Source organism: Vidua macroura, chromosome 1 (assembly GCF_024509145.1).
Source record: "Vidua macroura isolate BioBank_ID:100142 chromosome 1, ASM2450914v1, whole genome shotgun sequence".
Lineage (NCBI taxonomy): Eukaryota > Metazoa > Chordata > Aves > Passeriformes > Viduidae > Vidua > Vidua macroura.
In genome coordinates this window covers 114,023,686-114,051,125 of record NC_071571.1, presented here as the reverse complement: position 1 = coordinate 114,051,125, position 27,440 = coordinate 114,023,686, and the positions used below count along the sequence as shown (strand labels likewise).

At 36.2% G+C, this 27,440-nt stretch overlaps 1 protein-coding gene across 5 annotated transcripts in view; it reads left to right on the top strand.

The window, feature by feature from the left end:
* PCMTD1 (protein-L-isoaspartate (D-aspartate) O-methyltransferase domain containing 1) overlaps positions 1–27,440 on the top strand; it is a 40,627-nt gene that overhangs the window by 5,173 nt on the left and 8,014 nt on the right. For 3 of the 5 annotated variants that reach the window (XM_054001142.1, XM_054001221.1, XM_054001285.1), the window contains 2 exons: positions 11,898–12,324; positions 16,359–16,461. In XM_054001142.1, coding sequence (XP_053857117.1) covers positions 12,018–12,324; positions 16,359–16,461 — 410 coding nt within the window. In that variant the 5' untranslated portion in view covers positions 11,898–12,017. Of the gene's footprint in view, positions 1–9,359; positions 9,444–11,897; positions 12,325–16,358; positions 16,462–19,878; positions 19,962–27,440 lie in introns of those variants that run through there. The other 2 variants (XM_054001351.1, XM_054001425.1) reach the window with 2 other exon arrangements.

The following is a 27,440-nucleotide window of genomic DNA, read 5'->3' as shown; positions in this document are numbered from 1 at the left end:
ACAGGAAAAATCTGAATTAGAGGTAGCTCAGCAGTTAGAGAAGAGAGCCCTGGTCTTGGCTGATGACATGCATGCTTTACTGGAGATAGTGTATGTGTAGAGACATACATGCATAGAGAACATGTGGACAACCAATTCTGTGGCAGTATAGGGACTGTAAACAGGATCTCTGTTCTGAATGTTTTAGAATCTGGTGATGACTGGTTACAAGTCAGTGTCTCCAGGTTTCCTCTTCTGGTCTCTTTTGGCTAATAATGCCTTTTATCTGGTTGTTTTTCCAGTCCCACCTGTTAGGTTCCTTTCAAAGCAGTCTTAAGTGACACAGAAAGAGCTGCTCCTATGACTTAGTTGCAGAGAAGCAAAGACAGGATGTGGGCAGAAGAGTTTTCTGTTTTGTTGTTTAGCACTAATTGTTGCTGTAGCACCGGCCAAGTAGCCAATAGTTAGCATGAGCACCTAAAATAGCACTAGAGGTCTGTGTTTGAGCACTCGAGTCACATCACAAATACCAGAAGCTTGCTGTTTTTATTGCAAAACCTTTTCTTTGCATGATTTCTAAATAGATAAGTCTTCTTAAAGCTGTCAGTAATCATAATTATTTCTTCTTTTTTTTTTTTAACAATTGGCTTTTTAAAGTATTAAGTGATAGGTACATATTTCTAATGGCAAATTAAGCAATCTTGAAAACTATTTTCAGGATGAATAGTGACAACTTTGTAATACTGGATAATGTTCCTCCAGGAGGTATCTGTCACTGGGAAGATTTTTTTTTCAGCTGATGTCTACAAATGTCATTTTAGATTTAGTGGTAAGAGTTAGAGTCAAATCATAGTTGTTCTAAAATACTAGTTTAAGATGTAATGAAAGGCAGTATGCAGTAATATTGCAGCCACAAAATGAATGTAAGTATTAAAAGCATGTATTGGTACCATTCTTCAAGTAAAACAAATATAATTTGTTATGAGTTGTCTTCAGGAGTGAGAGAGAACTAGATTTCAAAAAAATCATCTCAGAGGTGACATGTCCTAATTATTTGTTCATATTAAAAAAAAAAAATTGCCTCTCCAAAAGGAGATTCCTGTATCAATGTGTGGTTTTTGTAAGTGAAGTGATAGTAATTTGAATTGTTTATAGTAATAGTCAGCTAGTGAATCACAGTCAGCAACTGATATACCTGTGCCATCCCTGTCCCAGATGAAAGGCTTGATTCCTGTAAGTAGTTGTTTTAACATTAAAAGAGTAATTAGGACCATGTAGTTGGCAGAAAATGAGAAGTGATTACTATTTTGAGATTTTTTTTTAAATTTCTATAGCAAATGTTTTTAGCAGATATTTAGGAATCACCATGTAGTTTTCTTGACATATAAAAGAAAAAGCCAAGTAATACTATTCAACCCAGTCAGGATGACTGTGCTATTATGGTCTGTATATCAAAGCTAAAAAAAGAGATGATTGTGGGAGTCACTATCCTCTTAATCATATTTTCAGAGCAGTTGTTTTTGCTTGACAGGTATGACTGAAATGAATGCGAGTCAGCATTGCTGAAAGACTGAACTCCAAAGCAGTTGCTAAAGGAGATGCTTAATTTTGACGAATGTTTAATATTTCTGTAGTACTAATAACTTCAAGTAATCAGGAATGCTGTATTTCTACTGGTACATCAGTTTGCCATTACAGGATTTGATTTTCATTTAAAAATCTTTGGCTGAGACTCATGAAGTTCTTGTTTACTGTTGTAGTTCTTGTTGGATTCTAGTGGGTGGGGTTTTGCTGGCTCTTCTTCTGCTGGGCATGTGATCCTTCTCTGTATTTGCAAAACAGTTTCCTTTACCCTTCTGAGAATGAACTGTGGTTTTTCTTCCATTCGGTGTAGTCCAGTTTGTTAAGCTTTGCTGTGTTCTCCCTTCAAGAAACTCTAAATTTGGCATTATTGTGGTCAGAAGGTCAGTGAAACTGGAAGGACACAAAATAGTCGAGCTGCTGAGTTTCTTTGATTTCTGCTGAGCTGACATCTGCAGTATTATAAAATCCCATAGGCCTTAGTCTCTTGTTATTTGCTTCAGTTAATTATGCATTCATCATGACTAAGACTCATTACTGCCAAGTTTCCTGAGATTCTGTGATGTTTTCTGAAGTAATTCAGTTGTCAGAAAAAGTCAGTGTAAAATTTGACTTCTCCATTCTGGCATGCTCTGGATAAACTGGAGTTGTCCATGATATAACTGCATCAGGCTGTGTGAGTGTAGCAGCCTCTTGTGTTATATCTGTAAACTACACTTACGTAAGGTGAAAGCCATGTGCTTAGTATGACTGCAAAATACCTGATGCAGTAAGATTGTGGGAATGATGATTATCGTGAGCTGTGCAAGTGCACAGCTGCTATATAGGCAATGACAAAACTTCCATTTTTTGCTGAAGTATTTGCATGAATATCTTGGAATGGTTACTGGAGCTTTCACAAATGCTCCAAATCCCTTCCAGATGACATCTGCCATTGTTGGTACTGTAAATAAATTATAACTTTGGAGCCATATTTACAGTAGTACTTGTTTCATACCTGAAGACAAAGAAAAACAGTAATTCAGAAACATTTTCAAGTTTAAAATGTGCTTATGTATTTTGGTTTGTGCTTTTAAAGAAGGCCTATAAGTAGCTTTGTTCAAGTATTTCTAGTTTTTAGTTTAGGTGTCCATGGCCTCAGGTCCAGTGAGTTATGAGGCTAAGCACGTATTCTCAATAGCAAACAAACACACATACTCAGCATGTACGTCTATAATTTGCCACCACACCAAGCAGGCGACAGCACTAATGCAAGCACAAACAGCACCAATGGCCTCATCCTGTTACCCTTTCTGGATGGCCAGGCTTAATGTGTGCAAACACATATGTGTTTGTATTACAAATCTTTCCAATTACTGGGTTTAGGCGCTCATTCTACCCTGGAACTCTTAGGTCTGTATATGCCCCTTTGCCTCTTACACACATGCTCAGCTGCCAATCCCAAACACCACAGATTCTTCAGGAGCTTTCCTTGGACTTCTCTTTGTTCCTCCAGCAGCCAGCTGCATCACTTGGCCAGTGTGTCCCATCCCAGTTCCAAGGCCACTCTGCCAGCCAGTCCAGCTTGGTACTCCGTGTGATTACACCTGAACCTGCAGAAGCTCACGCCCTGCTTTGCTGGCACCACAGACTCACCAGCCCTTGTGGTCTGACTCCATGTCTTGTAGCTGCACATGGGCACCTAACAGAGGCCCAAGAAGGAGTTGCAAAACGAGATTGACAGTCTGGCGGGATAGGCAGGGCACACATACTGACCTGCAGCCTGCTGACATGACCTGTTCCTCTTGTCACTATAGCTGTGGCATTCCCATGCTTGTGTCTCCCCTGGGAACTGTGATTTTTCCCTTTTCCCACCTCTGGTTCCTCCCTAAGCATCCCCTCACAGGACTTGTGCCATTCCCAAGTCCCTTTCCCCTGCTCTCCATGGTAACTTTTGTAGCTCTGTAAAAGTCACATCTTTGGATCTGAGAAATGCCTCGGAGAGGCACCATAGTGGGAGTGTGGAGAGAGCTGATGGTAGGCTGGGTCAGGGTATTCACGTGTGTTTCCCCTGCTTGTAAATGCACCCCTGCTCCTTTGTGTGCAGGACAGCTTTCTGTCACATCACCCAACAAAGTTAACTTTGATATATGCAGGCAAATAATCGGTTTAATCAATTGCAAGCCCCTGTGGAAAATTTAAGGTAGAAGGTACTGACTGGCCACAGAGGTGTATATTAAAATGATACTGTTACCAAGCAGTACATTGAAACATTACCTCAAAGTAGGGAGAATAATAAAATATTTGTATGAACATTTGTGAAACAGACTTTGATCACAGTATTAATGCTGTAACCTTTTACGTTGTAAACTAAAGTGTTGATTTTTCTTTTTCCTGGATGACTAGAGACTTTTTGGTAGAATTTTAATATAGATTTAGTTCGTACTTGATCAGTATGTTTTGAAAGTTTGGATAAATCATCACTTTTTTGGTTAGAACCATGAGAGGGAATTATCTCTTGTTTTATATAAATTAAGCATTGAAAATCTTAAGTAATAGAGATCTATGGACAAAGTCACATCTTTATAGGTTGTGCTGTTAATGGGTTTATGGTATGTGTGGAGACTGAGACAAATTATGATATGGATCCTTAAAGCCTAAAGCTTTTGGATATGCTGGATTTGGGAATTAAAAAGAAGAAAGTAGGGTAGATATCCATTGCTTTATTTGAAAAGATAAAACTAATTCAGTGTGCAAGTGTTAGTAAACAAATTACATTTGAAAAAAAAAGGTGATTCCAGTGTGACGCTTCTGGAAGATTGCATCAGTGAAAGAATCTTGTTTCATGGTTCTGAGGAAGAGAAGCAGGAAACAGGAGTAGGCTTTACTCATTCTTCCCTCTTGAGAATTACAGGACTAAGTAATAAAATAACTTCTCAAAAGATACTGTTGTATTGCATTGTACTGTTTTAAAAATCAAGCACAGAAGAATTGGGATATATTTTTTCCTTAAATTGTATTTGTTTAGTATCTCATAAGAAGAGGATGCATAATAAATAAAAGTTGAGATTCTCAGGCTGTGAAAGTAAACATCGTGATAATACAATATTTAAGTTGTTTATGCTGTGATTATTGTGTGCTATTTTGAAGCTTTTCTGAAGATTAGAAACAAAAAAAAATTAGTGTACTTGGAGGTTGGTAAAGTTGATTGATATTTCTGTTTTTTAATTGGGCTTTTTTGGTTTTTTTTTTTTTTTTTTGGTTTTTTTTTTTTTTTTTTTTTTTTTTTTTTTTTTTTTTTTTTTTTGTGTGTGTTTTTTTTTGTAGAGACTGAAGTAAATGCATAGCTCCAAGATGAGGTTTCAAGTGTCAGGAATGCAACTATCTTCTATTTTTACACTTGACCTCATTTCTGTTTTCTTTTGCTAAAGGCAACAGGCATATGTTGTTCTGTTGCTGCTAGAAGTGAGTTATTTAAATAACTTGAAATGTTTATGTGCAGTAAGTTTTTGAACTTCAGTACTGGCTGAAATTGTGAAAATTTTGTTATGGGCCACATTTTGCCTAGTTGAAGTTATATGAAGTGTGACTTGATCTGCTTACGAGCTACAACTTTTATGGGAAATATGTTTCAGAAAATATGTACAAAACCTGCTTTGTATTTCATTATAAAAGAGGATTCTCCCTCCCCATCCCCCAGTTGTTCCTGGGGACTCTGAAGGTTATTCCAAGTAAAGGAGCATCATTTTTATGTTCTGGTCACCCAAACTAAATTATTAACCATCTTCTTTCATGAAAAGAAACAGGTTTTGTTTGAAAAAATGTTGACTATTTCATTATTTATATATATATATATATATTTATAAAGATGTCTTAGATGGAAAGTGATTGCTATGTTAAAATTTGCAGAATGTTGTGTCACTTTTATGCCTTTTGCCTTTTCAGGCCAAACAGAATTAGATATACCAGAACCAGTTCTTTTTACACACCACTCTACAGCTCTTCTGATTCTTAATATTTGCCTGTTATGGCTTATATGAACCTGCTTGAAATGAGTACTCTCTGTTAAATATCCTTCTGCAAAGCTGTGTATTATGACAATGAGTTTTGCAGCCTGGTCACTCTGTAGCTCGCTAATTTGTGAAATATGTGCACAGCCAGCAGTTTCTGATATGCAAAACAGGTGCATGAGACAGGCTCAGTGAATATCAGACATCTGTATGTATTAAACAATATCAATTCATATCTCTAGTGAAATTCTGATATTTTAGGCAGTGACCAAACTGCTGTTACCTGGTACCTCCTGTTTCTGAGGGTCAGTTAGGCCCTTGAGAGGAGCATTTCATCTTTCCCCTCTCTCCAAACCAGTCTGTGATAAAGCTCTTTGGCTAGTTTACACTGGACAAACTAAAAATAGTTGTGGCCTGGGACTAGACAGAGCTGTAGGCACACCTCTCAGGAGCTGAGACCTTTAGAAAATGTGCTAGAAGAGGACTGCCAGGTTCTGTCACGGACGCTAGTATCAGAGGAAGGATAGGGGATATTTCTGCATATTAGACATTGGGTTAAACTGACGCCCTTTGCTTAGATTTTCAGTGGAACTTTGAAAGGTCATTAAGTCATCTTAGGCTCCCCAGAGACAAGAGCATTTTGGTGCATTGTCTTACAGCTAAGCAACAGGAATTGTTTTGGACTGTTGCAAGTAGAGAAGCAATATTAATTATTTTGAAGTCTGCAATTGATTGTACACTATATGGTACTAGGAATCAGGGCAGAGCTACTATTCATTCCGACATAAAGGTATATGTACAATCTGTTGTCTATATTTGAAGAAGAATTTGAAGTCTATATTTGAAGAAGAAACTGCTCCTGAAGCTTGAGAGACTTAACTTTGTGAAAAGTTTTTGGTTGCCCAGATTTTAAGCAATAAGGAGAGCTAAGTCAGGATGTAGGGTTAAGCTGCACATTAAAATTTTAGTCCAGGACATATGTAGGATTGTTTGCTTTGCTTTGTAGTAAAAGGTACTGAATTTTCAAGCCTTTATCAGCATACCTGAGAACAGGTCTGGCATACAGAACTATGTATAGAAAAATCTTCCTTTCAGCATTCATACCATTGGTATTGTGTGAAGAGGGTAGATAGAATTTCAGATAAGAAGAACAAATTAAGTACAAGAGACAGCATAGACCAGGAAAGGAATGTCTGCTAGTTCAAAGAAGAGCAAAAAACAATGCAACAAACACAAAAGCAACTAACAGAATTTTGTTATTTTATTATTATTTTTACTCAAGTTTCTGTGAACTGTCTTAATATTAAAAAAAAAAAAAGTTCAGTAGCTACTTAGCAAGTTAGTCTAAAATTATGCCCTTGTATAGCTGCCAAGGTTAAATTCATTTGATCATGTGTTTATATGCTTGTCACTGCTCATACATTTGTGGAGTTCTGTAAGTTTCAGTACCTCTTTTGAGAGGAATGCAGTACCATGTCTGTTGTTCAGCATGTTCAGGTGACTGGAGGTAGAGGAAGAGTGAAAGCTGGCACATACCTGGAATCCTGTATAAACAGCTGTTGAAAACTCAAACAGAAAGATCAGAGCTTAAGCTTACATCAGACTTGACAAACATTTTCTGCCCAAGTAGGTCAATGCAATTCAGGTTAAGTCAGTAGTTGTAGCTGTTTACATTCATTTGACTTAATGCTAATCCTGTGGTCTATTTTTTGTTCCATTGCTCTATTGCAAAGAATCTTGAAGTATGCTCTGTGGAGTGCACTGCACTGGAGAGCTGACTCTACTTGGTTTTGTACTTGTTTCTGTTTAACTTGAAGAGCTTCTTGAAGTGACCCACTGAACAGTAGTTTAAGAGTGAATGTTTTTAAGATTAGTCTAGAGTATAGACTTCAAAAATGTGTGGTGTTCTCTATAGAGTTTTCCTTAATGCACCAAGTAGCATCATATATCCAAAAAACAACAGGTTTTCTTCTTTCATAGCTGCTTGGGGTGACAAAACAAATAGCTGTGGAAGAGAAGGTAGTTCTAGTAGCTGGATTTCCAAAGCATTTAAACTTTTTGCTGCCTTCAGTATCAGTTTAGCAACAAGTATAGGTGTAAAAGTTTTAAAAAAATGTTAATGAAGACGTCGTTCTAAAATACCTCTGTGTCCCACATTTTATTTTTAATTTTGTAGTCATCTACTGCAGTTACTGCCAGTACATACTTCATATTTTGGTTTTCTCCAGTCTTTGCTGACTGAAAATAATACTAGAATTATTCTTTTCCTTTCAGATCATAATCAATCATACTGTTTGTTTGAAAGCTCCTACTGAAATCTTAAGCTCAGCTCTGCAGTTTGGGGTTGAATTTCCTTGTGTGAGTCACTATTATACTTGGGAGAAAAAGGGAAGCTAAACTGAAAATGAAGTCCTATGGTTGTAGGAGTCACTGGATGGGATGAGGACAGGCAAAACATGATCTTGAGTTCATAACAGTTGCAAGGGTATCATGTATTGAGTCTGGCGAGGAAGGAGTAGGTCTGATACTTGATTAGTGGCCTGGGGAACTTTAAATCGCTGCTGATTAGAGCAATGCTGCTGATTTTTGCTATGAGTAAACTGATACTGTTAACTTGACTGAAGTGTTTCAGGCCCGTGTGTGCATTCATGGTTAATTCCCTTCTATTGCCAGTCACAGAATATTCCTTTTTGGGGAAACTGAACAGCTGAATCCTAATATTAATGTGAAGCTCAATGACTTACTGCTGTCTTCTCCCTATTACAGGAAAGAGGGAGACTTCACCAAGCAAGGTTGTATTCTATGTACAAGTTTAAAGTAATGTATCACACTCCTGATTCAGTGTCATCTTTCTCCAAGCTGATGTGTTAGTGAAGATTGTGTTAGTTGTGAGGAGGAGACTTCAAATATGGCTGATTCCATTTATTATTCTCTTTTCCATTCTTTGAAACTAAGTAAGGATCAAGTTAGCCAGCTCAAGTAGCTTGTATTTCTGAGTAGTTGTCTATATGGAGTCAGGTTGTGTCAATATTACAAGATACTTAATTCTAAGATACTTGGCATCATATGGATTTAGCAATGTCAGTGAGGTTTTGTGTGGCAAATTAACTGGATACCTTGCTAGCATGATATTTAAACTGTATTTAAGAGAGTGTACAAGTCTGTAGTGGCCCAGGAAATTAACTTAAAGTGCAAATACATTTATAGAAATTCTGAAACATGCAAAACTTGTGTCCCTTTAAAAGCTGGCAAAAAATCTTGACTAGCCTTATACCTCATTACTAACTTCTCAGCTAAGAGTTTTGCATATCCTGAAACCAAAATAGTGAAGAATTAAAATGCACTCAAATTGTCATCTCTTCTTAGCCACATAGCCAAAAAATATGTTATTCATGTGACAATATTAAAAAAAAAAAAAAAAAAGGAAAACCATCAAAAAACCACCCAGAAATTATTTTAGGTATTTTCACTGAAATTGATTACAAGGTTAGGTCAGAAACAGATCAGAGGTGATGGTGTTACATGTTGTGTGGATTATCGTGAATATAAGAAACTTCAAGATGGGGTTCCATCTTCTGAAAATAAATTCATGAGTAGTGTGGAATGAAAAATGAAGATTGTTTTAATTGCAGTTAGTTTTACTACGTGAATTAACTTTTTACCAAGACTATATTGAAATTTTAACTCCTATACCATAATTTCTGTTGGCTTGTGTATTCCAGAGATTCCTAAGGCTAAAAGCAATAGCTGCATTTTGTTAACTTGACAAACCTTCATCTTTCGTGTGAAGTTGCTATACCTCTTGGTGTAATAGGCATCAGAATGCTGCTTGTGCTCTTTGTGAACCGCATGTGTTTCAGTTTTAATATCAGAGAGCTTCACAGGATGTTTTTGGTGAGCATTCAGCTCTGTAGAAAGTTTTATCATAGTATGCTCTGCTGGTTTTATCTTGGTCCTGGGTCAACAGTCACAAGGAAGATTTGACTAACTTGCCCTTTTGTTCCAGCTCTGCCAAAATGGCTTCTGAGATGCTTTCTTTTGTGTGTTTAAAAGCACTGGAGGAAAGTGAACTATCAAAAAGTATTTCTCGGCAGCACAAGAGGTTGCTTCTCATGAAAAGATCTATTTCTTTCACTTCCGTGGGCATTTTTTGGTTTTGAACTAAAATACTTTCCATATGAGCAGCATTTTAGCCTACCTGTAGCTGTAGAATGCAGAGTAGAGCACTGTAGATGGCTAATGGATGCAAACCAAACCAAGATACCTAAAAAGCAAACACCATCACTGTCATCTACCTAATGTCACCTTCTTCAGACAGTGGCAGAGTGTCAAGAATGATATGTAGCCCTCAATTGCACTGCCAAATAGCCACGCTGTTTTGCTGTATTCCATTCTTGAGAGGAGACTCCATTTCTCTTCTCCCCTACTTCCCTCAATGTCACAGTGTCAAACACACCTTTTCTGTTCTTGGCTTTGAGATTTTGTGTGATAACCATTATTGAAGCTGAGACACTTGATGGCTATCATCAGTAGAAAGTCTTGTGATTCTGCAATAACTTGAGCCATCGTATAATTGCAAGAATACAAAATTACCAAATATATAAAAAAGTAATGAGTATTGAAAATTAGAAAAATGTTATTTACAGGAAATTAATGGTATGTGAAAGCAGTGAAGGCACTTGTTGATGGAAATGCTAAAGCTTTAGGTTTTCCCATCCGCGGGCTCTGCAGCATGCTACAGCACTTTACTGGCGCAGTGCTGATGGCTAGCCGAGTTCTCCATCTGCTGGTGCGAGGTGGTGGATGCACCCCGCAGGAAGAGCTGAAAGCGGCATTCCCATTTCTCAAATGTAGCTGCTGAATTTAGTCTTTAGAAAACTCAGTTCCTATCTTTGTGGTTTTAATTACATTTATTTCCAAACATATCTCAAGATAATAATGAACTTTAAAAAAATCTCAGGTTTCATATTTTCTGTCTAAGTTGTCCTGTAGTTTTTTTCACAAGTAGAAAGAAATATTCCTGTATGGTTGAACACACAGACGCCTGCTTATACTGCTGTGGAGCACTAGGGTGTTCAGAAGTCTGATTTTTCTACTTTAATCAAAGGGGTTTTTTTTGCTGGATAATTGCACATGGTGACTTTTTGCCTCTTCCCATTCCAGAATGTCAGTGGGAATTGGTTTTGCTTTGGAGGGAGGTACACAGCTGAATGGTGAACAGTCATCATTTCACCTCTGATTACCAGAACTTTAACAGCCCTGAGCATTCCACCTCCATTCCCAGTAAACTCCCTCCAGTTTATATACTGGTCATGACACCATATGGTATGGAATATCTCTTTGGCCAGTTCAGGTCAGCTGTCCTGGCCATGATCCCTCCTGGCTTTTTGTGTTCCTGCTCACTGCAGAGTGTAGGAAATGGAAAAGTCCTTCCTTGGCTTAGGGTAAACACTACTGAGCAACAACTAAAACTTCAGTGTGTTATCAACGTTATTCTGATACTCACTGTGTGCTCTATTCATGTAGAAGTGATGCATTAAACTTCCTGTTCTACTGTCTCCTGGTCTGTTGCTATTTTACTGGTAATTCATGCAACATTAAAAATGCTAATGTCTGGATTTTGAGTTTAGTAATTCATAATGAAATAACTGCAGGTAAAATATAGATCTGAAGGAATTATTTTGAAGTTAGTATGACTTATTGCAGTGTGTTGTGTAAAATTACACTTAGGAGCTGGCAAGCTGTTAAAAATTTCTAGGTACTTAAGGCGTTTTTATTCCTCTAGCGAGTATGACAGGCATTAGGAGAGGCTCAGATACTTGGAGGGCTTTCCTGTTTTGATTCCAGAAGAGAGCAGTGTGCCATTGCATCTGCATTACTATTCTGTTTCAGCTCAAAAGTGAACATCTGAAAAGCATCTCCTGAACAGCATCCCTTACTGGGCTTTGTTTCCGCCATAGCACATGGGAACCAAGTTCCTTTCAAAATTAGCTAAGTTGGTACAAACTTCAGCTGCTGTTGGACACTTAGCTCTCAGGATGGGACTAGAGCTCACCCAAAGGCAGCTTGCTGTCCTGTGGGTGCCCCCTCAAATACGCCACATGGGTGAAAGGTTCTTAGCACTGGTTTGCAGTATCTAGCAAGCAATGCCACATAAGGGTTTGCATAATGTAGACAACCCATGCTGCTGTATTAAGCCCATGTTTCTCAACTCTGAGTTAAAAATCTGAGGGGCAGAATTTTGATTGAGTACTAGCTGTCCTACCTCCTAGTTCTGCTTCGTAAAGTTATCCAGTACTAATAGTATTTCATTACTTGCTAATAGTTGTTAATTAATTTGTTTTGCAGGATTCGCTTGTGATGTCCTTCTGAAAAAACAGCTGAGACTCCATTACAAACGTATACTTTTGGGGAAACTCTCTTCCTAATGTATTTTGCAAACTAATTGAATTACCACAGAAGTTCAGCATGGGAGGAGCTGTGAGTGCTGGAGAAGACAACGATGACTTAATTGATAACTTGAAAGAAGCTCAGTACATTCGTACCGAGAGTGTGGAGCAAGCCTTCAGAGCGATTGATCGTGGTGATTATTACCTGGAAGGATACAGGGACAATGCTTACAAAGACTTGGCCTGGAAGCATGGGAATATACACTTGTCAGCACCTTGCATTTATTCTGAAGTCATGGAAGCACTGAAACTTCAGCCTGGATTGTCTTTTCTAAATCTGGGTAGTGGAACCGGATACTTGAGTACAATGGTGGGATTAATATTAGGTAATTATTAATATTAGGTAACCTGAACGTTTTTATTCAAATATAGTGGGTTTGAATATTTTATAAGATTATGGAAGCCCTGTAAAACCTTACTTTTACTTCTTTAACAATGACAGTACCATACATAAGGCTGGCTCTTTGAGATGTGTTGTTAAAATGTTGTTTGTTATCTGCAGGCAGTTCACTGGTACTCTAAATTGGTGACATTTCTTGGGTGTTTTGGAAGAGGCAATTCTTCCTTCATTCTGTAGTATAAAATTCTCATTTGAAAGGAAATAGTCCTTATTTTTGTTTAAAAGGGAAAGGTAGAGTGGAACAATTTTTGAAGACTAAAATTTTCATCTGCATTTGCACTCTCTCTGTGCCTTTACTGTACGTTATTGTTCTGATCTTCAGTTGATGGAAAGGAAAATCTAAATTGTAAAGGCTAATTTATTTCTCTTGAAGAAACTTAACTGAAAAATAAATCTGTGTCAGTATGCCAACAGTTATTTCAAAATACATTTAATCAGTTTTTTAGTGAGAAAATTTTGGAATGTAGACTGATGAGACTTTTTAATGGGGTGTGTAGGTTTTCAAAAGAATTTTAATACACTAGCACTGTGTTTTTTCTTGTTTGCAAATACATTTTCTATATGAAAACAAATGGAACTAAATATTGTTACCTAAATTAAATTTCAAATCCTGGAGAGAAAAATGCATTAAATCTCCTCATGCCCAGCATTTAGATTACAGAGCAAATGCACCAACAACTAAGTTTTTTATGAATTATTTTATTACATAAAACAGCAGTAGTTATTTTGATGTGTATTTTTTCGTAGATACAGTTTTCTTGACCATACTGCATGCAGTTTTTCCCTTTGTTTCAGGAATCTTGATGACAGCTAATATGCAGATTTTGCTTACATTAATTTAGATATAAAACTAAGGTGTCGAGTTGGTTTGTTAATTTTCAATTAATTTAGTTACTTTGTCATCAGTTCTTATTTATTGTAAGGAAGAAAATACGTCTAATAGTGCATAGCAAACATCATTTATTGGTATCTGCAGTATCTTTTGTCCTAATTAATACTAATAAATGAAAGAGTTATTTATTAATACTAATAAATAAACAATGTTTTGTGGAAACAGGAATTATGGTCATTCACAGGTAAAAATAAGGTAAAGCTATCTACTCTCTTAGAGTGTTTCTTTTCTCTGTTTGGGAGTGTTTCTAATTGAGAGTAGATATTTTAAATTGGATTGTGGTATTTTAAGTTCAGTATAAAAACAATTAGTAAATATTGCAGCATTTTTTTCTCTAAAATGTTTCTTAAGGGTAGTGACTAATGGTACTTGTTTATTTCTATCTTGTGGAAAGATACTTGTTTATTTCTATCTTTGTTACTTAATTATTCTTTCTTAACTAATATGTTTAAAAAATACATACTTATGTTTATTGCACTTGATTCTGTGTACTGCATTTGTATCTCTTTACTTAACCAATTTCGAGTGGTTGTTGAACAATCCTGCGTTTGACCTCTCTGTATTAAGCAGAATTCCTATCCTTCCGAATAGTATATGCAGAGTTGAGGGAATTAAACAGGAAAAGACTTGTCTTCTACAGAGGATTGAGGTTGGCTGACAGCCCCTGAGGAGCACATTTACCCTGCAGATGTTCTCAGAAAGGCAGCTCAGGTGCTGATAGTCCTTAGCAGGGCTTGAGCAGCCTGGAGCAGCAACTGCTCAGCTACTTACAGAAGTAGACTTTCCATGTCTTTGGAGTGCTGTATCCTGTCACTGAAGTACTAGCGTTGTACTGTGTTTTGAGTTCTAGGCTGAGGTGTAGAAGGTATAAATGCAATTTATGTGTCTTTATTTTCTTACTATACTCCTTCTGATAAAACTAGTTACATATAATAATTAAGTGCTTGTTCTAAACCAGAGAACAGTTGCTTTAACAAAGAAAAATAAACAGATGTAGTTTTCTGACAAATAAACCATACTAATTTTTAAAAGCTCACTTTTTTTTTTCAAACTAATTTCAGTGTACACTGCAGTGAGAAGCAGAACCAAATGACAGGTTTTGACAGTAGTTGAGTGTCTTTGCATTTGACAATGTAGTGAGTAATGTTGCTGCCACATTGGCAGTGTCAAAATGACTAGGTTAAATTATCGAATAATCTGAAACTGGTGATCGCTTCTAAGTGTAGCAACATACTAAAAAGACTGTGCACCAGTCCACAGAGATTAAATTAACTGTTGTTGAAACTGTTAAAATGTAAATGAAGTTCAGACTAGATGGTGGAATTGCTTTCTCATTATGCTGAAAGAGGCCAGTTGATTTCAGAGAGTAGTCGAGAAGTTGATTTCACATTTTTAGAATAGCTGACTCTGCTTATATGTCCAGCTGTGACTTTCCCAGTGAAAGAAGAGAATACATTTCTCATCTTTCCATTTAAATTACGGATGCTGTGGTGTATGATGATGTGGTAGTGTTCTACATTCATAGTTTTAACTTCAGGTTGTTAGAGCAACTGACACATGCAGGATATTTTAGTTGCTTTCAAAGTTAGGTACTTGAAGGAATGTACATGTGAATTTTTTGGACAGATTATGTTTATGCATTTTTAATTTACTTTAAATTATGAGATTAAAGGAATTGCGATAAATTTTTAGGTAAAGAAAACTTTGATAGCTGCTGTATGCTGTAGAGCTGTTAGAAACATCATAGCCTATTATGGTACAAGAGGATAATAAACAAACAGGTAGAAAGGGGTTGCCTATGCCAATATTTTTCTTAAAGTGACCAATAATAACATGAATTTACAGTAAAAATGAATGTCAGCAGAAGGTAAATGTTTTCACAAGTTCTGAATGTCCCTTGGATGATAGCTACCTCTTGCCTGCTATCAGTGAGGTCTTAAAAGCACTGCCAGTGGTAACCTAATGGATTGCTTTTATTTCACGCAGCAGAAAATGTTCTAAACTATGTTAAGAGTTGCAGTTATTAGTCAGGTTAATGGTATATAGGTATATGCTATATTTTTGTTGCACTAAAACAGAACCTCTCTTACTAACCCTATGTCTGTTTTGTTAATCTGTGTCCTAGAAAAGACAAATTGAATTCTGTTTCACTGGAGTAGCATCATGGAGCTAAATATTTAGGAAAGATTTAGAATGCTGTAGAGGATATAAATATAAGTTTTGTCTAATCTTATTGATGTTTACTTTCCCTCTTTCCCTTCCCTCTCCCTCTTCTAATTCTATGCTCCAATGACTAAGGACCCTGGGCTATGAGTGCATGTTAAATTTAGAATCCTTACAGCAAATGTGACTGTCTGATTCAGATTCCTTCCTGATGTGGATAATCCTCATAATACTGTCTCATGATTTCTTCTTGTTCCTGAAATAATAGCATTAACTTTTGGCACACAGTTTGACTTGGAATTATACTTGGAATTGATCACAGGAAGGCAATGCAGTTGTGATGGGATTGTGATGAGTGAACATAATGTGTGGGCAATATCACTGTTCTTGGTAGAAATTAATTATTATATTAAATCAGAAACAAATTTCTGATTTTGCAACCTGCAAAATAGAAGAGCATATATGGCTAAGGGATATAATCCCCAATCTCTAAATTGTCAGAAGATGAAAAGTTTGCCATAAGACAGCCTGAAAATCTAAATATCAAAATACAGACTGAATTATAATTTCTATTTGTTGCATTCTAAGTAATGTTTTGAAAAAGAATTTGCTCAGAGTAACTTCACTGTAGTCAACTTATTTCCTGCATGCTTACAAAGAAAATTTGTTCTGTAATTGTTTTGTTGTAGTTCTGTCTCTGTTCTTTTATCGAACCTTTGGTCTTTTACCTTCCTCTTTAAGCACTGGTAATGCAGATGAAAAAAAAAAACAACTTTGTCTAGCAGTGTTTGGAGACTTCTGTTTTATGTTTTGATGTTTTTACACTATAGTGCTGTTCTATGCTGTTTTTGTTGTGCTTAGAAAAGAAACATCACAAAAACACACAATGCTATTTTTATTTACAGGACCTTTTGGGATTAATCATGGAATAGAGCTTCATTCGGATGTGGTAGAATATGCCAAGGAAAAGTTGGAGAGCTTCATAAAATACAGTGATAGCTTTGATAAGTAAGTATCTAATTTGTCTAGCTTGCTTTGCAATAACATTTTTGGTTTTAAATTTAGTGTGTCATTGCTTATGAGCTTAGGGAGGGGAGAAGAATGACATCACCCTACCAAAACCTAAAACCTGCAGTTTGTGGCCCTACTTCATGAGGTAAGTTGAGGCTTAAGAAAGCACTCTTTGGAGGAATGGGAGTATTTCTGCTGTGCAATACTTAGCAAAGTGGATTTCCCTGTATTTTGGCAATGTGTATACATACATGGGGTGCATGTGTGTACGTGGACGTACATGCATATATGCATTTAGGAGCGTGACATGGTATGTGGGTGTCTTTGCACATATAGAGCAATTTTTATCCATTAAATCAGTTTTTATTATGTAGTTTTACATAATCTCTCTGTACAGTATTAACTTTCTTTCTAATCTACCCCTATTAATCTGGACATGAGTAATCTTTTTCTAATTGCCTTCGTGTTTGCTTCCTGAAGAGATGGACTCAAGAGTATTCATCTATGCTCGCAGCACTACTCATTTTTACTTCAGGGTATAACTCTGGGTTCCAGGGCTTTGAACCTTTTTGCTTCTACCTACTCAACATTTTTTTTTATTATTTTAAGTTGGCCTATAAGAGTATTGGGATCCTCTGCCTCTTTTGAAGGGAAAACAAGGTTCTGGCTAGGGCTGTTCTTTGTAACGACTTCTTGTAGGCAATAAATGCTCCAACAGTGATTATAAGTTAACTTCTGGAAATGCAGAAAATCTTATGAATTGTAGGAGTAACCTAAAAATTGCACATTCTACACCTCTTTCTTCCCTTGTGGGCAGCAAAGAAAATTTTTGCTATCCTTTTACCTGTGTAATGTACTTTATGACTGCCATGTTCTTGATTATGTTGACTGGAGCTCAATCCACTTTTTCCCATACTCCAAACTTCAAGAGCTCATGTCTGACCACAAGCCTTTCTCTTCACGCTCCTAGTAACAGAAGAGTATCATCCTTGTGTTACCTGTATCTGCAGTAAATTTTGTAATTCTGATACTGGCTACATTATTTTAGTACTGTGTTAGCCCAGTAAAATAAATAAAATCATGTAGGAGAACATGCATATCTTTCATTATTGTTATCTTAATACAAGCATTTATGCTGGGTGAGGTTAATCTATAACACAAGCTAGAACACTTGATTCAGTGAGCAGTTTTATGATGCAATTTATGTGTCTTAAATAAATGTGTGTGCAATATGGTTATTTGTGATCTCTACTAATACTGCATTAATGGCTCTGTTAAGTTAGATGTACCTGCTAGCTAGTGAATCCTGAAACATACCTGCATTATAGGTGTCTGAACAAGACATACAAAAGCTGGTTTTGATTGGAATGTCTTACCAATCAGGTGATAGGTTTATGTACAGAAATTAAAAGAAATTGAGGTAGCAATGAAGTTTTGTCATTATTAAAACAAAATTTGATTAAGAGAGTTTAGTAAATTGATAGCAGAACATTGGGGGGTTTGGTTACGCTTCAAAACGTGCAAGAACTTGAGATAAACAAAACTGTTAAACATGGTGGAAGTAAATGTCAGTATTATATATGTTTCAAAAAAATACGACTCTTCTCACCAACATAACAAAAATTATACTTCTGTGAAAGTGATTTTTGATAGAAATCTGCTTGTAATAGCTGCAGTTCAGCTGATACAATAATGGTTGCCTGGTTGGATTTTGTGTTTTGGGGGGAATTACTAAGTTGTCTGCATAGCTGATTCTGGCTGATTGCTTTCTTTGTAAATATTCTGTATTTTAATGTAGTTAATGAAGATGATGTGTTTGTTTGGTTTGTTTTGCTTTTTTTTTTTTTTTTTCCCCTGTGGTAGGGTTCTTCTGTATTTGTTTTCAGTGTAAGTATTAATATCATATCTTGAATTTTAAGCTGACTCTCAAAGTAATGTTCTCTGACTCAGTAAGTCTGGTTTCGCTTCTTGTTTCAGTAACTTTTTCCTGAATCTTCATTTGTAAGTGAAAGATTTTTACCCAAAGTTACAGGACTGCACCATCTGAACTTAACTACTACTTTGGTCAGCTTAGTATTTGGCTGAAAGACCACCCAGGGAAGAGGTGTGTGGTATCTGTCTGCTGCTGAACACTGGTGTATACCAAGCAGGAGTCCTCACTGTTTGAAAATAGGTTACAGGGCAGACTGGTATGAATGAAGTTAGTTGTCTCAGTGAATGTGTGTGTGAAAAATAACTTTCACTTGACCAGCAGCTTCCAACAAGGTATCCAGGGGACATAAAGAGCTCAGAGACTATGATGTGCGTTCCTGGCAGTTACGGAATTACGCAAATGGGAAGTTCAGTAAAGCTTTGTTTTGCCACTTCCCTGCATTCTTTCTTTAGTGTATTAAGTTCTGCAGTCTGATTTGAATGTTCTAAGCATTCTGCTTTTGAAACACAAACCACGACTTTAAACTTACGGGTAGGTACTTGGAGAGCTTAAGCTTGAATCATAATAAACACTTTGTAACTTTGTTCCTTTGCTTGGAGTAATAGACCCTTGGTTTTGTGTCTGACTTCTGTGTGGAGCTGGGTCATGATGATTTAGGTGGGTTCTTGCCTAATAAAACAAGATGGAATATTTCTTCTATGCCATTTGTATGGGGGAATGTTCCAATGCTGTGTGATACAGTTTAACATGTATTTTTGATTCCTGTTAATAATGTTGTTGAAGTACAATTGCAAGTTTACTTTTCAGGTAAGGTACTTCACCAGAAGTATATACTTCACTGACAGTATATAAAATTAACATGTCCAGAAGGATTTGAGATTCAGCCTAAAGGGAAGGCTATCTGTCTCTGATAGCTGGTCTTATCTCAGTTTTGGCCTCCGGAACTATTCATCAGAAGAAGAGTTCTCAGATACCTGTTTCAAATAATTTCAGTAATTACTTGTATCTGTATCCATATCCCACCAATCTATAAAAACAGTTTTCCTCTAAATGGAGGTGGAGTTGTGCATTCTGAAAGATAAAATGCTGCCTTGATTTACTTGATGATGTATATTTTTGCCAATAAAAGCAAAGGAGAACTTCTTTCTTGAAAACATCTGAAAGTGTCATGATGGTTGAGGTACTAAGATTTGAGGTATAGACTAAAGAAAATTCTTTGAGTCTGAAATATATTTAAGGCTCTCTTTCATTCTTGAAACCTTCAGAGAATGCATGCCAGTTAAGGGGGAAACAATCATTCCTTAAGAAGGCTCTATCTAAAACACATATGTTCAAGTACCAGGCCCCGCTTCACCTGTTTATTGAAGGGGAATGTGTTGTCTTTTCTGCTCCCATTCAACTTCTAGACCTAGAATATCCAGCTTGGAGAGAGAGCCACAGGGCAAGGCTAGGTTGCCCATCTTCTAGCACCCTATCAAAACCCAAACCTGGGTAAGCTGGTGAAGTCCCTGCTGTGAAAGAAAATCACCAACCCTTCTCAGGATCAAAAGAATCCACTTCAATGGTAAGTGACAAGAACCCTAGTACTAATTCTGGGATAACTGTTATGGGTGAAACTTCTTCCTGAAGTCTTGTAGTAGATTGTGTTGGCATTAAAGAACATCTTCCAGTAGAGTGTTTTTCTTCATTGAAATGTAAGGCTACTGGTAGGACTCTAAAGGCTCACTTTTTAAATTAAATTAGATTTGAAAGGCGATTCCCTGGTGTACACAAAAGAAAAATAGAGCTCCTTCTTGCTGGTCAGCTGGCTAGTGATTGCAGTAAAAATCTAAGCAGGAAAAAGCAAACTGTCTCCAAAACTTACTGATGACTTTCTCAGTTTAAATCTTACTGATGACTTAATTTCAGATAGTGTAAATAATGCTTTTTTAGTAGTGAGTGAATTCTTGTTGAGATTTAATCTAATCAGAGCAACACAGGCAGTGGAATTCTATTATGCCAGAGGTTATGTTAAATAAAAAGGGAAGGCAAATAGGGGCTTGAAACACAGTAATTTTATTTATTTAGAGGTATGAGGGAAATACTACTTCTTGTTCTTTACCTTGTAAACCAGAAGGCTCCAAAGACAATTGAATCTACTCTTACCTGGTTAGGAACTAAACCTACGTTTTGCAAGTATTCGGTAGTAACAAAAATATATATTCTTGCCCTGAGAACAACAAGTGAAATACCTTTTAAAAATAAATCCTGTAGTGGACACTGCCCTTGCAAATCTCTTATGTCTACAAGTTTTGATAGTACTTAAAATTTTTCTTACATTAAAACAAGTGATGACAATACTTGGTATATGGCTCCTGTAAAAGTTGTTGTTTTACAAAAATCCACAGTAGAAAATATTACTTTTTCAGCCTATAAAATAATTTTCTGCTTCAGTAAAAATAGAAAGAAAATACTTTCCTAGTTTTTGTTAACAGGCAAATCTTTCTCTAGACTTTTTCCATGGGTATCATAGGGCCTTTACAATAAACTGAACTGACAAGTTTTTTCTTGCTTCCCTATGCCTGTTCACTAATATTCTCTGTGGAATTGCTGAAATGTATTCCTTCTGTATTACTTTTCATTTTACTAGCAAAGTTTAGATATAATATAATGAAGTTATATTATTGAAGTTAAATTTTGTAAATTTGTGTTGAAGGAAGAGTGTCATGAGTCATAAGTATTTTTAAGAACTAGTGTTTGACTTTTTCTTCAGAAGTGATTGGATAATGTACTTTAGTCCACTCAATGAAACTGATGAGAAATAAGGAACAAGATGGCTAAGAAACAAGGCAGTTTTATTCAGAGATGGAAAAATGACAAGTATAAGTGAGGTAGAAATAGAGATTTCCTTCTATCCCTATGGCATTGTGTGGAAGCTGAAGTAATGTCCAGGACAAAAGTATTGAATAGAAATTTTGCTAGCATCACTTTTGGCTATTACTGTAATGCTGATTAAAATTACTGTTGTAATTGGTTGTAAGGGACTTAAAATGAAGTCTACAATGAGAGGTTTTCAAAGATTTAATATTTTAATTTGTTTTCTAGTATTTCTGGTATACATGCAAAAGGTATCAGCAATACTAGTGGGTGAAAGGTGTGTAACTTTTCAGCAAAACATGCTAGAAATACATGAATACGAATTTGTACAGAAACTGAAGACTAGCTCAGCTTAGAAAAATACTTAAATAAGATAGAATGAACAATGGAGAAGGAGCTTGAGAAAAAGTGGAAAGCGCTTGCCATCTTGCCCTGATACTGCCCCACTTCATAGGAAAAGAATTAACACTCTCTAAAAATTGTTTACCTTTATATCTGACTAGCATTAGCTCGAAAGCATTTTCACAGTCAAGTGACATGAGAAAGACTAATGGAAATCAAAAAGTATTTCATTAATCTGTTGCATGTTCTTATGGCATGTTTTATCACATAAAGCCATATGAATATTCATCTGTTATTTTCAAAGAAGAAAAGTTTTGAAACCTGAAAAATTTACTAAATGATCTGAAAACTTCTTCAAAGTTTTTAAGTGAATACATCAGTGTTTAAACATTAGGTTCTAGTAATGCTTGAACTAAGATTACTGATTTAGGAAATTCTTGTTTGACATAAAGGAGGCTCTGAGATGGTATTCTTAATGCAACTGTACAAGGAAGCCACACCTTTCTAGGTTAAATGATGTGTAGCTTTTCAGACTTTGTCTTTAAGTCAGCATGGGAACTCATTTTGCAACTGCTGTAGCTTTATACACCAGTTTTAGGGTTTGTTTCTCTTCACCAACAAATGTGTCATAACTGGTGGGGGTTTGTTTCCTTCTTTCCACACTTTCCATTTTAGGAAAGTATGGCCAGCAGTATATTGGAACTAGGGTGAAAGTGCACTAGTATAGGACAAAAATAAGTGTTACTTCCTCATCACAGTAAGGAAAATTGTTTAATGTTTTATCACATATTTGCAGACCCTACGCATTTTGCAGATTGATTTCACTGTCTGGTTATTAATGTATTTGATGGTTTTAGAGTAGTTTGATATAAAGCTAATTCCATGATTTCTTATGCTGGATTTACTATTCTGTTTTGAAATATTTATTAAGATATGTTGTTTTGGGTTTTTTTTTTTCCCCACAAAGACTTGTGTGAAATTCTTTCTTCTAATGTAGTGTCATGGTAGTTCACATGACAAATGTTAACAATTTGCCAACCTTTTCTTATACATTATTAAAGTTGAATGGTAGTCCTTTGTGCCCAAAATTTAAATAAATTTAAATAAATTGTACATTGGAAGGGAATTACTTAAAGCAGTTTGATGGTACTAAATGTGAATTCAGGCTTTTTAGAGCTTTGAGTTGACCAACTAAAGGAAATGTGTGTGGATGGGAAAAAAACATACCAAATTAATGCTGACATGAATTTTCTTTCTTTAAAGGCTGTGAACAGTAAGCTGAGAGATGTGAGTGTGATTAGTAATTATGGGGATAGGCAGAAGTGTACTGTCAGATGATATTTTGATGTGAATGTAGTAGTTGAGAGGTGTAAAATGTAGCTGGATTGGTACTGATTTTAAGAACTAAATAATTCTTGTAGCAAAAATAGTTTTAAGTATGCTTTTTTAAATCTCATATTTTACTGTTTCCTTCAGATACATATCTGTGGATGCTGACAGGTTTTGGTTTTTTTCCTTCAAATTACTTGATATTTTTCTCCAATGTTATTGACCTTGTTCTTTTTTTAAAAAATCAAGTATGTTTACTACTTAAAACAACAAAAAATGAGACAGTCCATAACTCCTTGCACCTAGTTTCATCTTCACAAGACATCAGCATAACATCCTACATTCATGGAGGTTGTATAGTTAGAAGAGCTTAGCCCAAGAAGTGTCCTGCACATACTCAGAGCTGGAAGTAATTAAAGGTAGGGTTCCATGGGTAGGTGTCATATTAGGACCAACCAGTGAATCCCCTTGTAAAAAATCCCGGCTACTATGGTAGGTTAGTGTTACACTCTCCAGCTTCATTATTTAGTATTTTGCTATGACACATATACTAGATTGGTGGATATGGATACAAGAGCAACAAACTTAACCTTAGGTCTTTGCTGTAAATGTTTTAAATGGTTGTTTCTTTTATTACAGTAGTAATACTTTGCTGTGTTGCCATCTATCAGGAATCTAACTTAAAAACATGAGCAGTTACAGTCTATTACTGGATAATTTTCTTAAGTTTCTGCAGCAAAGGCAAAAACTCACTTTAAATTCTACAGGGTTTTTTTTTCCTTAATTTTAGCTGGAAGAAAAGTACCTTTGCCTTGAACTTGAAATGCCCATTCCATGCAAAAGTCTCACAAGCTTGAAACTGCTTGGTTATCTTGGGCTATTGCTACATGTGATCTCTGTGTGCTTAAATTTATTCTGTGGCAAGTGTTTGTTTAAACAGAGATTTTCTTTTGCCATGTTATCTGTAATGGGAACTCTTAATTTCTGTGTTATTGGCTGTTGGTTCTCTTGTAATCAAGACAGCAGATTCAACTGAAGAACCTGAAGTGACTAAACTTTTGCAGAAAGTTCCAGTACTTTTCCCCTTCTTTTTGTTATCTGGTGTGAAATAGGTTTTTTTCATGTTACCAATATAATGCTCTGTAAAGCCACCCTGGTCACATGGTAGAGGTGAAGAAACATTAAAGAACATTTGGCAATTTTTAGTTGCATTTCAGCTTGGAAATAAACAAAATGTTTAAGCAAAATCCTAACTCTTCTTGATAGTTATAGTACATGTTTGTCAATACTGCATATTGACAATAAAGCAAGAAACAGTTTTATTTTCATTAATATTAATAAAAGATAGCTCCATGTAACACAGAATGAAGTGTAATATCTGGTCTGTTTTGGTACCCCAGATGCAATAGGAATAAAAGAAACTTTCTGGATGTAGCGAAAATTAGTACTAAAAGAATTGGGGTTTGATTGTTTTAAAATGAAACTTGACCTAATATGTTTGATAGTACTTTCCTGCTGTAAGACTAACATGCTTGTGATGTGCCTGGTAGGTATTCTAAATATCGAATACTTCCTTGTATTTGTAGAACCTTTGTATTTAAGTTTTAAAAAATGTCCTGATCAATTTATGGGGTCTCATATACCTGAGTAAAACCAATCTAAACTTTACATTTTTTGAAAATTACGTAGGCAAGTTAGCAGAAAGAATTTTCAGAATTATACTTCAGTCTGTGTTCCAAGGTCATCTCTTATTACTGGATTGGATAAATACAAGAAAATGGTACATGTTCAGCTCTTTCAGATTCAGAGGTGTGTGTATAATCGAAATCATCTTAAGATTCAGGAATCTGGGAAAGAGTCTTGCTGCATCACTAGTGAATTCTATGTTTCATGGGATTGTGGAGGAGCAAGATTCACTGTTCACTACAACTCAGTTAGTCCATGAAAAGTCCATGGTGCTCTACTAAGCAGGGAAGCAGTATGCTTTTCTTGCATTTCTGGTATATCTGGTATGAAGCACTGTTCATACCCTAACACATGAAGCAGTAATTTCTGAATAATTTTGTGAGAAGCACAAATGAAGAGGGCTTGGCTTTTGAACAGGAATGTTGCTGTTACCAGAGACAGTTTATCACCTTTTCCTCCCATTTCTTCTACCTACTTTCACATTTCTGGATAACAGGGAATTACATGTGGCAGTTTGTGAACTAGCAGCACACCAGCAGCTAGCACACCAATTCAAGCCAGCTGGGGGTGAGCATTGCACAGCCAGGTGAGCTGATTAGACCTCATTTTTCATGTGACAAGGATTAAAGAGGTGTCTTCAGAAATTACATGTAATTTAGTCCATGAAGTGTTTAGTTTTGCTGCAGGAAATGAGTCTGTCAGGAAGACCACCTGTTGACAAACTGGGTTGAAACTAACTGAAAAACTATGTGGAGGAAGAAAGTATTTTTTTGAAGTAATGGAATAACAAATGAACAGCTGTTGTGGTCATGAGCTTTGTGTCTTCACAAAACTCTGCTAATAGCATGGAGGGAGCACAGGCCAGACAATCTGAAGTGCCTATAGACAGAGTTGGTCTCTAGTGCTTAACCCATCTTAGTCTTACAAGTGTATTAAGTTGCTTCTGTGTCTTTATTTGGACTTCATACCCTTCTGGTTGCAAGCTGTGAAGTTAATGACAAATCACCTTCAGCTTCTACTCTATTAGTAAAGACTACTGTGGATTTTTGTCCGCAGCTCATGTATAGAGTATTTTGTGTCTGGGGAATGTTTCATGGGGTTTTCTTGTGTCTTGTATTCCTTGGATAGTTTGGTGTTCCTTCTTGTTTTAAGAGTGTGTGACCAGTGTATTCATGAGTGTTTAGGGCGGTTTCTAGTAGTGGAAACAGGATTATCTGGTAATAAATTTGGTAGGTTTCAGAGGAGCGTTCTGAGATGGTAAGAAGTTGTGAAAGTTGTGGGGGTGGGCAGGCAGGCATCTTCATTTTTCTGAAACTAACCAAGGACTGTGTCAAGATTTAAAACTGCCTTTTGGAAAAGTACCATAGTCATTCTCTCCCTGCCCCCTCCCCCATCCTCCTTTACTTTTTAAGCCCACAAAAGTACTTTGCTCAAACTTTCAAATTAAATTGATATGTTAATTCTTGATTTAAAGTGTAGGCAATCTGAAATGAAAACCATGGCATGAACTGCTTGTTTGACCTGTATATGGAATGTAGAAAATGTAGGAAGGAACATGATAGCCCAAGTGCTTACGGAATGAGATTTGCTTCTTCAGCAGATTGATCGGTGTCTTGGATTTCATTTTCTGCCTTGTCTAATGTATTTCTAGATCTTTCTGTGTTAATCTGGAATTATTTCAACCATGGTTCTGGCCGGTCTAGCTTTACCTTCTCAGTTTGTGCAACACGGCAATTTATCCCTACTCCACTTCCATCTCCCTTTTTTGTCTTCAATTGACCAGTGTTGTTTGTAGCTTTCTTTTTCTCTCCCCCCCTCCCTCTGGGTTTGGAAAAGAAAACTTGGACTGTTGACCACATGAAGTGTATGAGAGAGAACCATGCAGTAGTTGTAAAAAAATTCTGTGGTCTGTCTGGACTAATCAAAGAAAGAAGCATTGGAGTATTTTCAAGATCCAGCATCCCATCTTGGAGAGAAAAATATACTTCCAGCAAAAACTTCAATTTCCTGATTTGTTAATGGCAGTGCTCTAGATCAGAAAGTCAGCCAAGCCTTACAGCCTTCATCCCTAAGCAGTGAAAGCTGCCAACTTTACTGTAACTGAAAAAAATATTGATTTGAATGTTGCCATGTATTGTACTGGGATTTGCTAATGCTAGCCAAGCAAAAAGAAAAATTACTTTCCATTGACAATCAGCCATAAAGCTCATAAAATGGCTGCATGTATTTGAAGTTGTTAGAAAATTCATTCCTTCTGGATGCTGTTTGAGATGCATTGGACTTTAATACTGCCAGATGAAGTTTATGAACTTTTTCATGCAACAACAAGGGTGTTAGGTTTTATGTAATAATTTTTTCAAAGAAAACCATAAATCCTTTCTATGAGCTACTTTGTAACCTCTCCTCTTATATATAAAATGCTTGGGGAAGATGTACAGTTCTTCGCTCAATGAATTTTTTTACAAAATGGTAGATTTTATTATGGTGTTAACAGCTGAAGCAGTAACATGCTTCAGAGACTTAAAAAATGTCCGAAAATAACAGTGTTGTGGCAAATATATGCAGCTCTAGCAATAAAGTACTGCCTTGTGCATTTTTCCTTTGGTATTTTATACAGCGACAGAGAACACCTACAGTCCTTGCAACTTGTGTTATAAACTTAGGTCCACTAAAATGCAGTTGTATTGCTTCCATTTACTGAAGAAAATTAGATGTTTCTGAGATAAAGAGTCTTGTATTTTTTGCTTTGCGTGTGGTCAAAAAAAAAAAAGTCTGACTTCCACTGAATTACTTTTTGGGGAAAAGTGGATTGGGCTCAAGGTGGAAAATT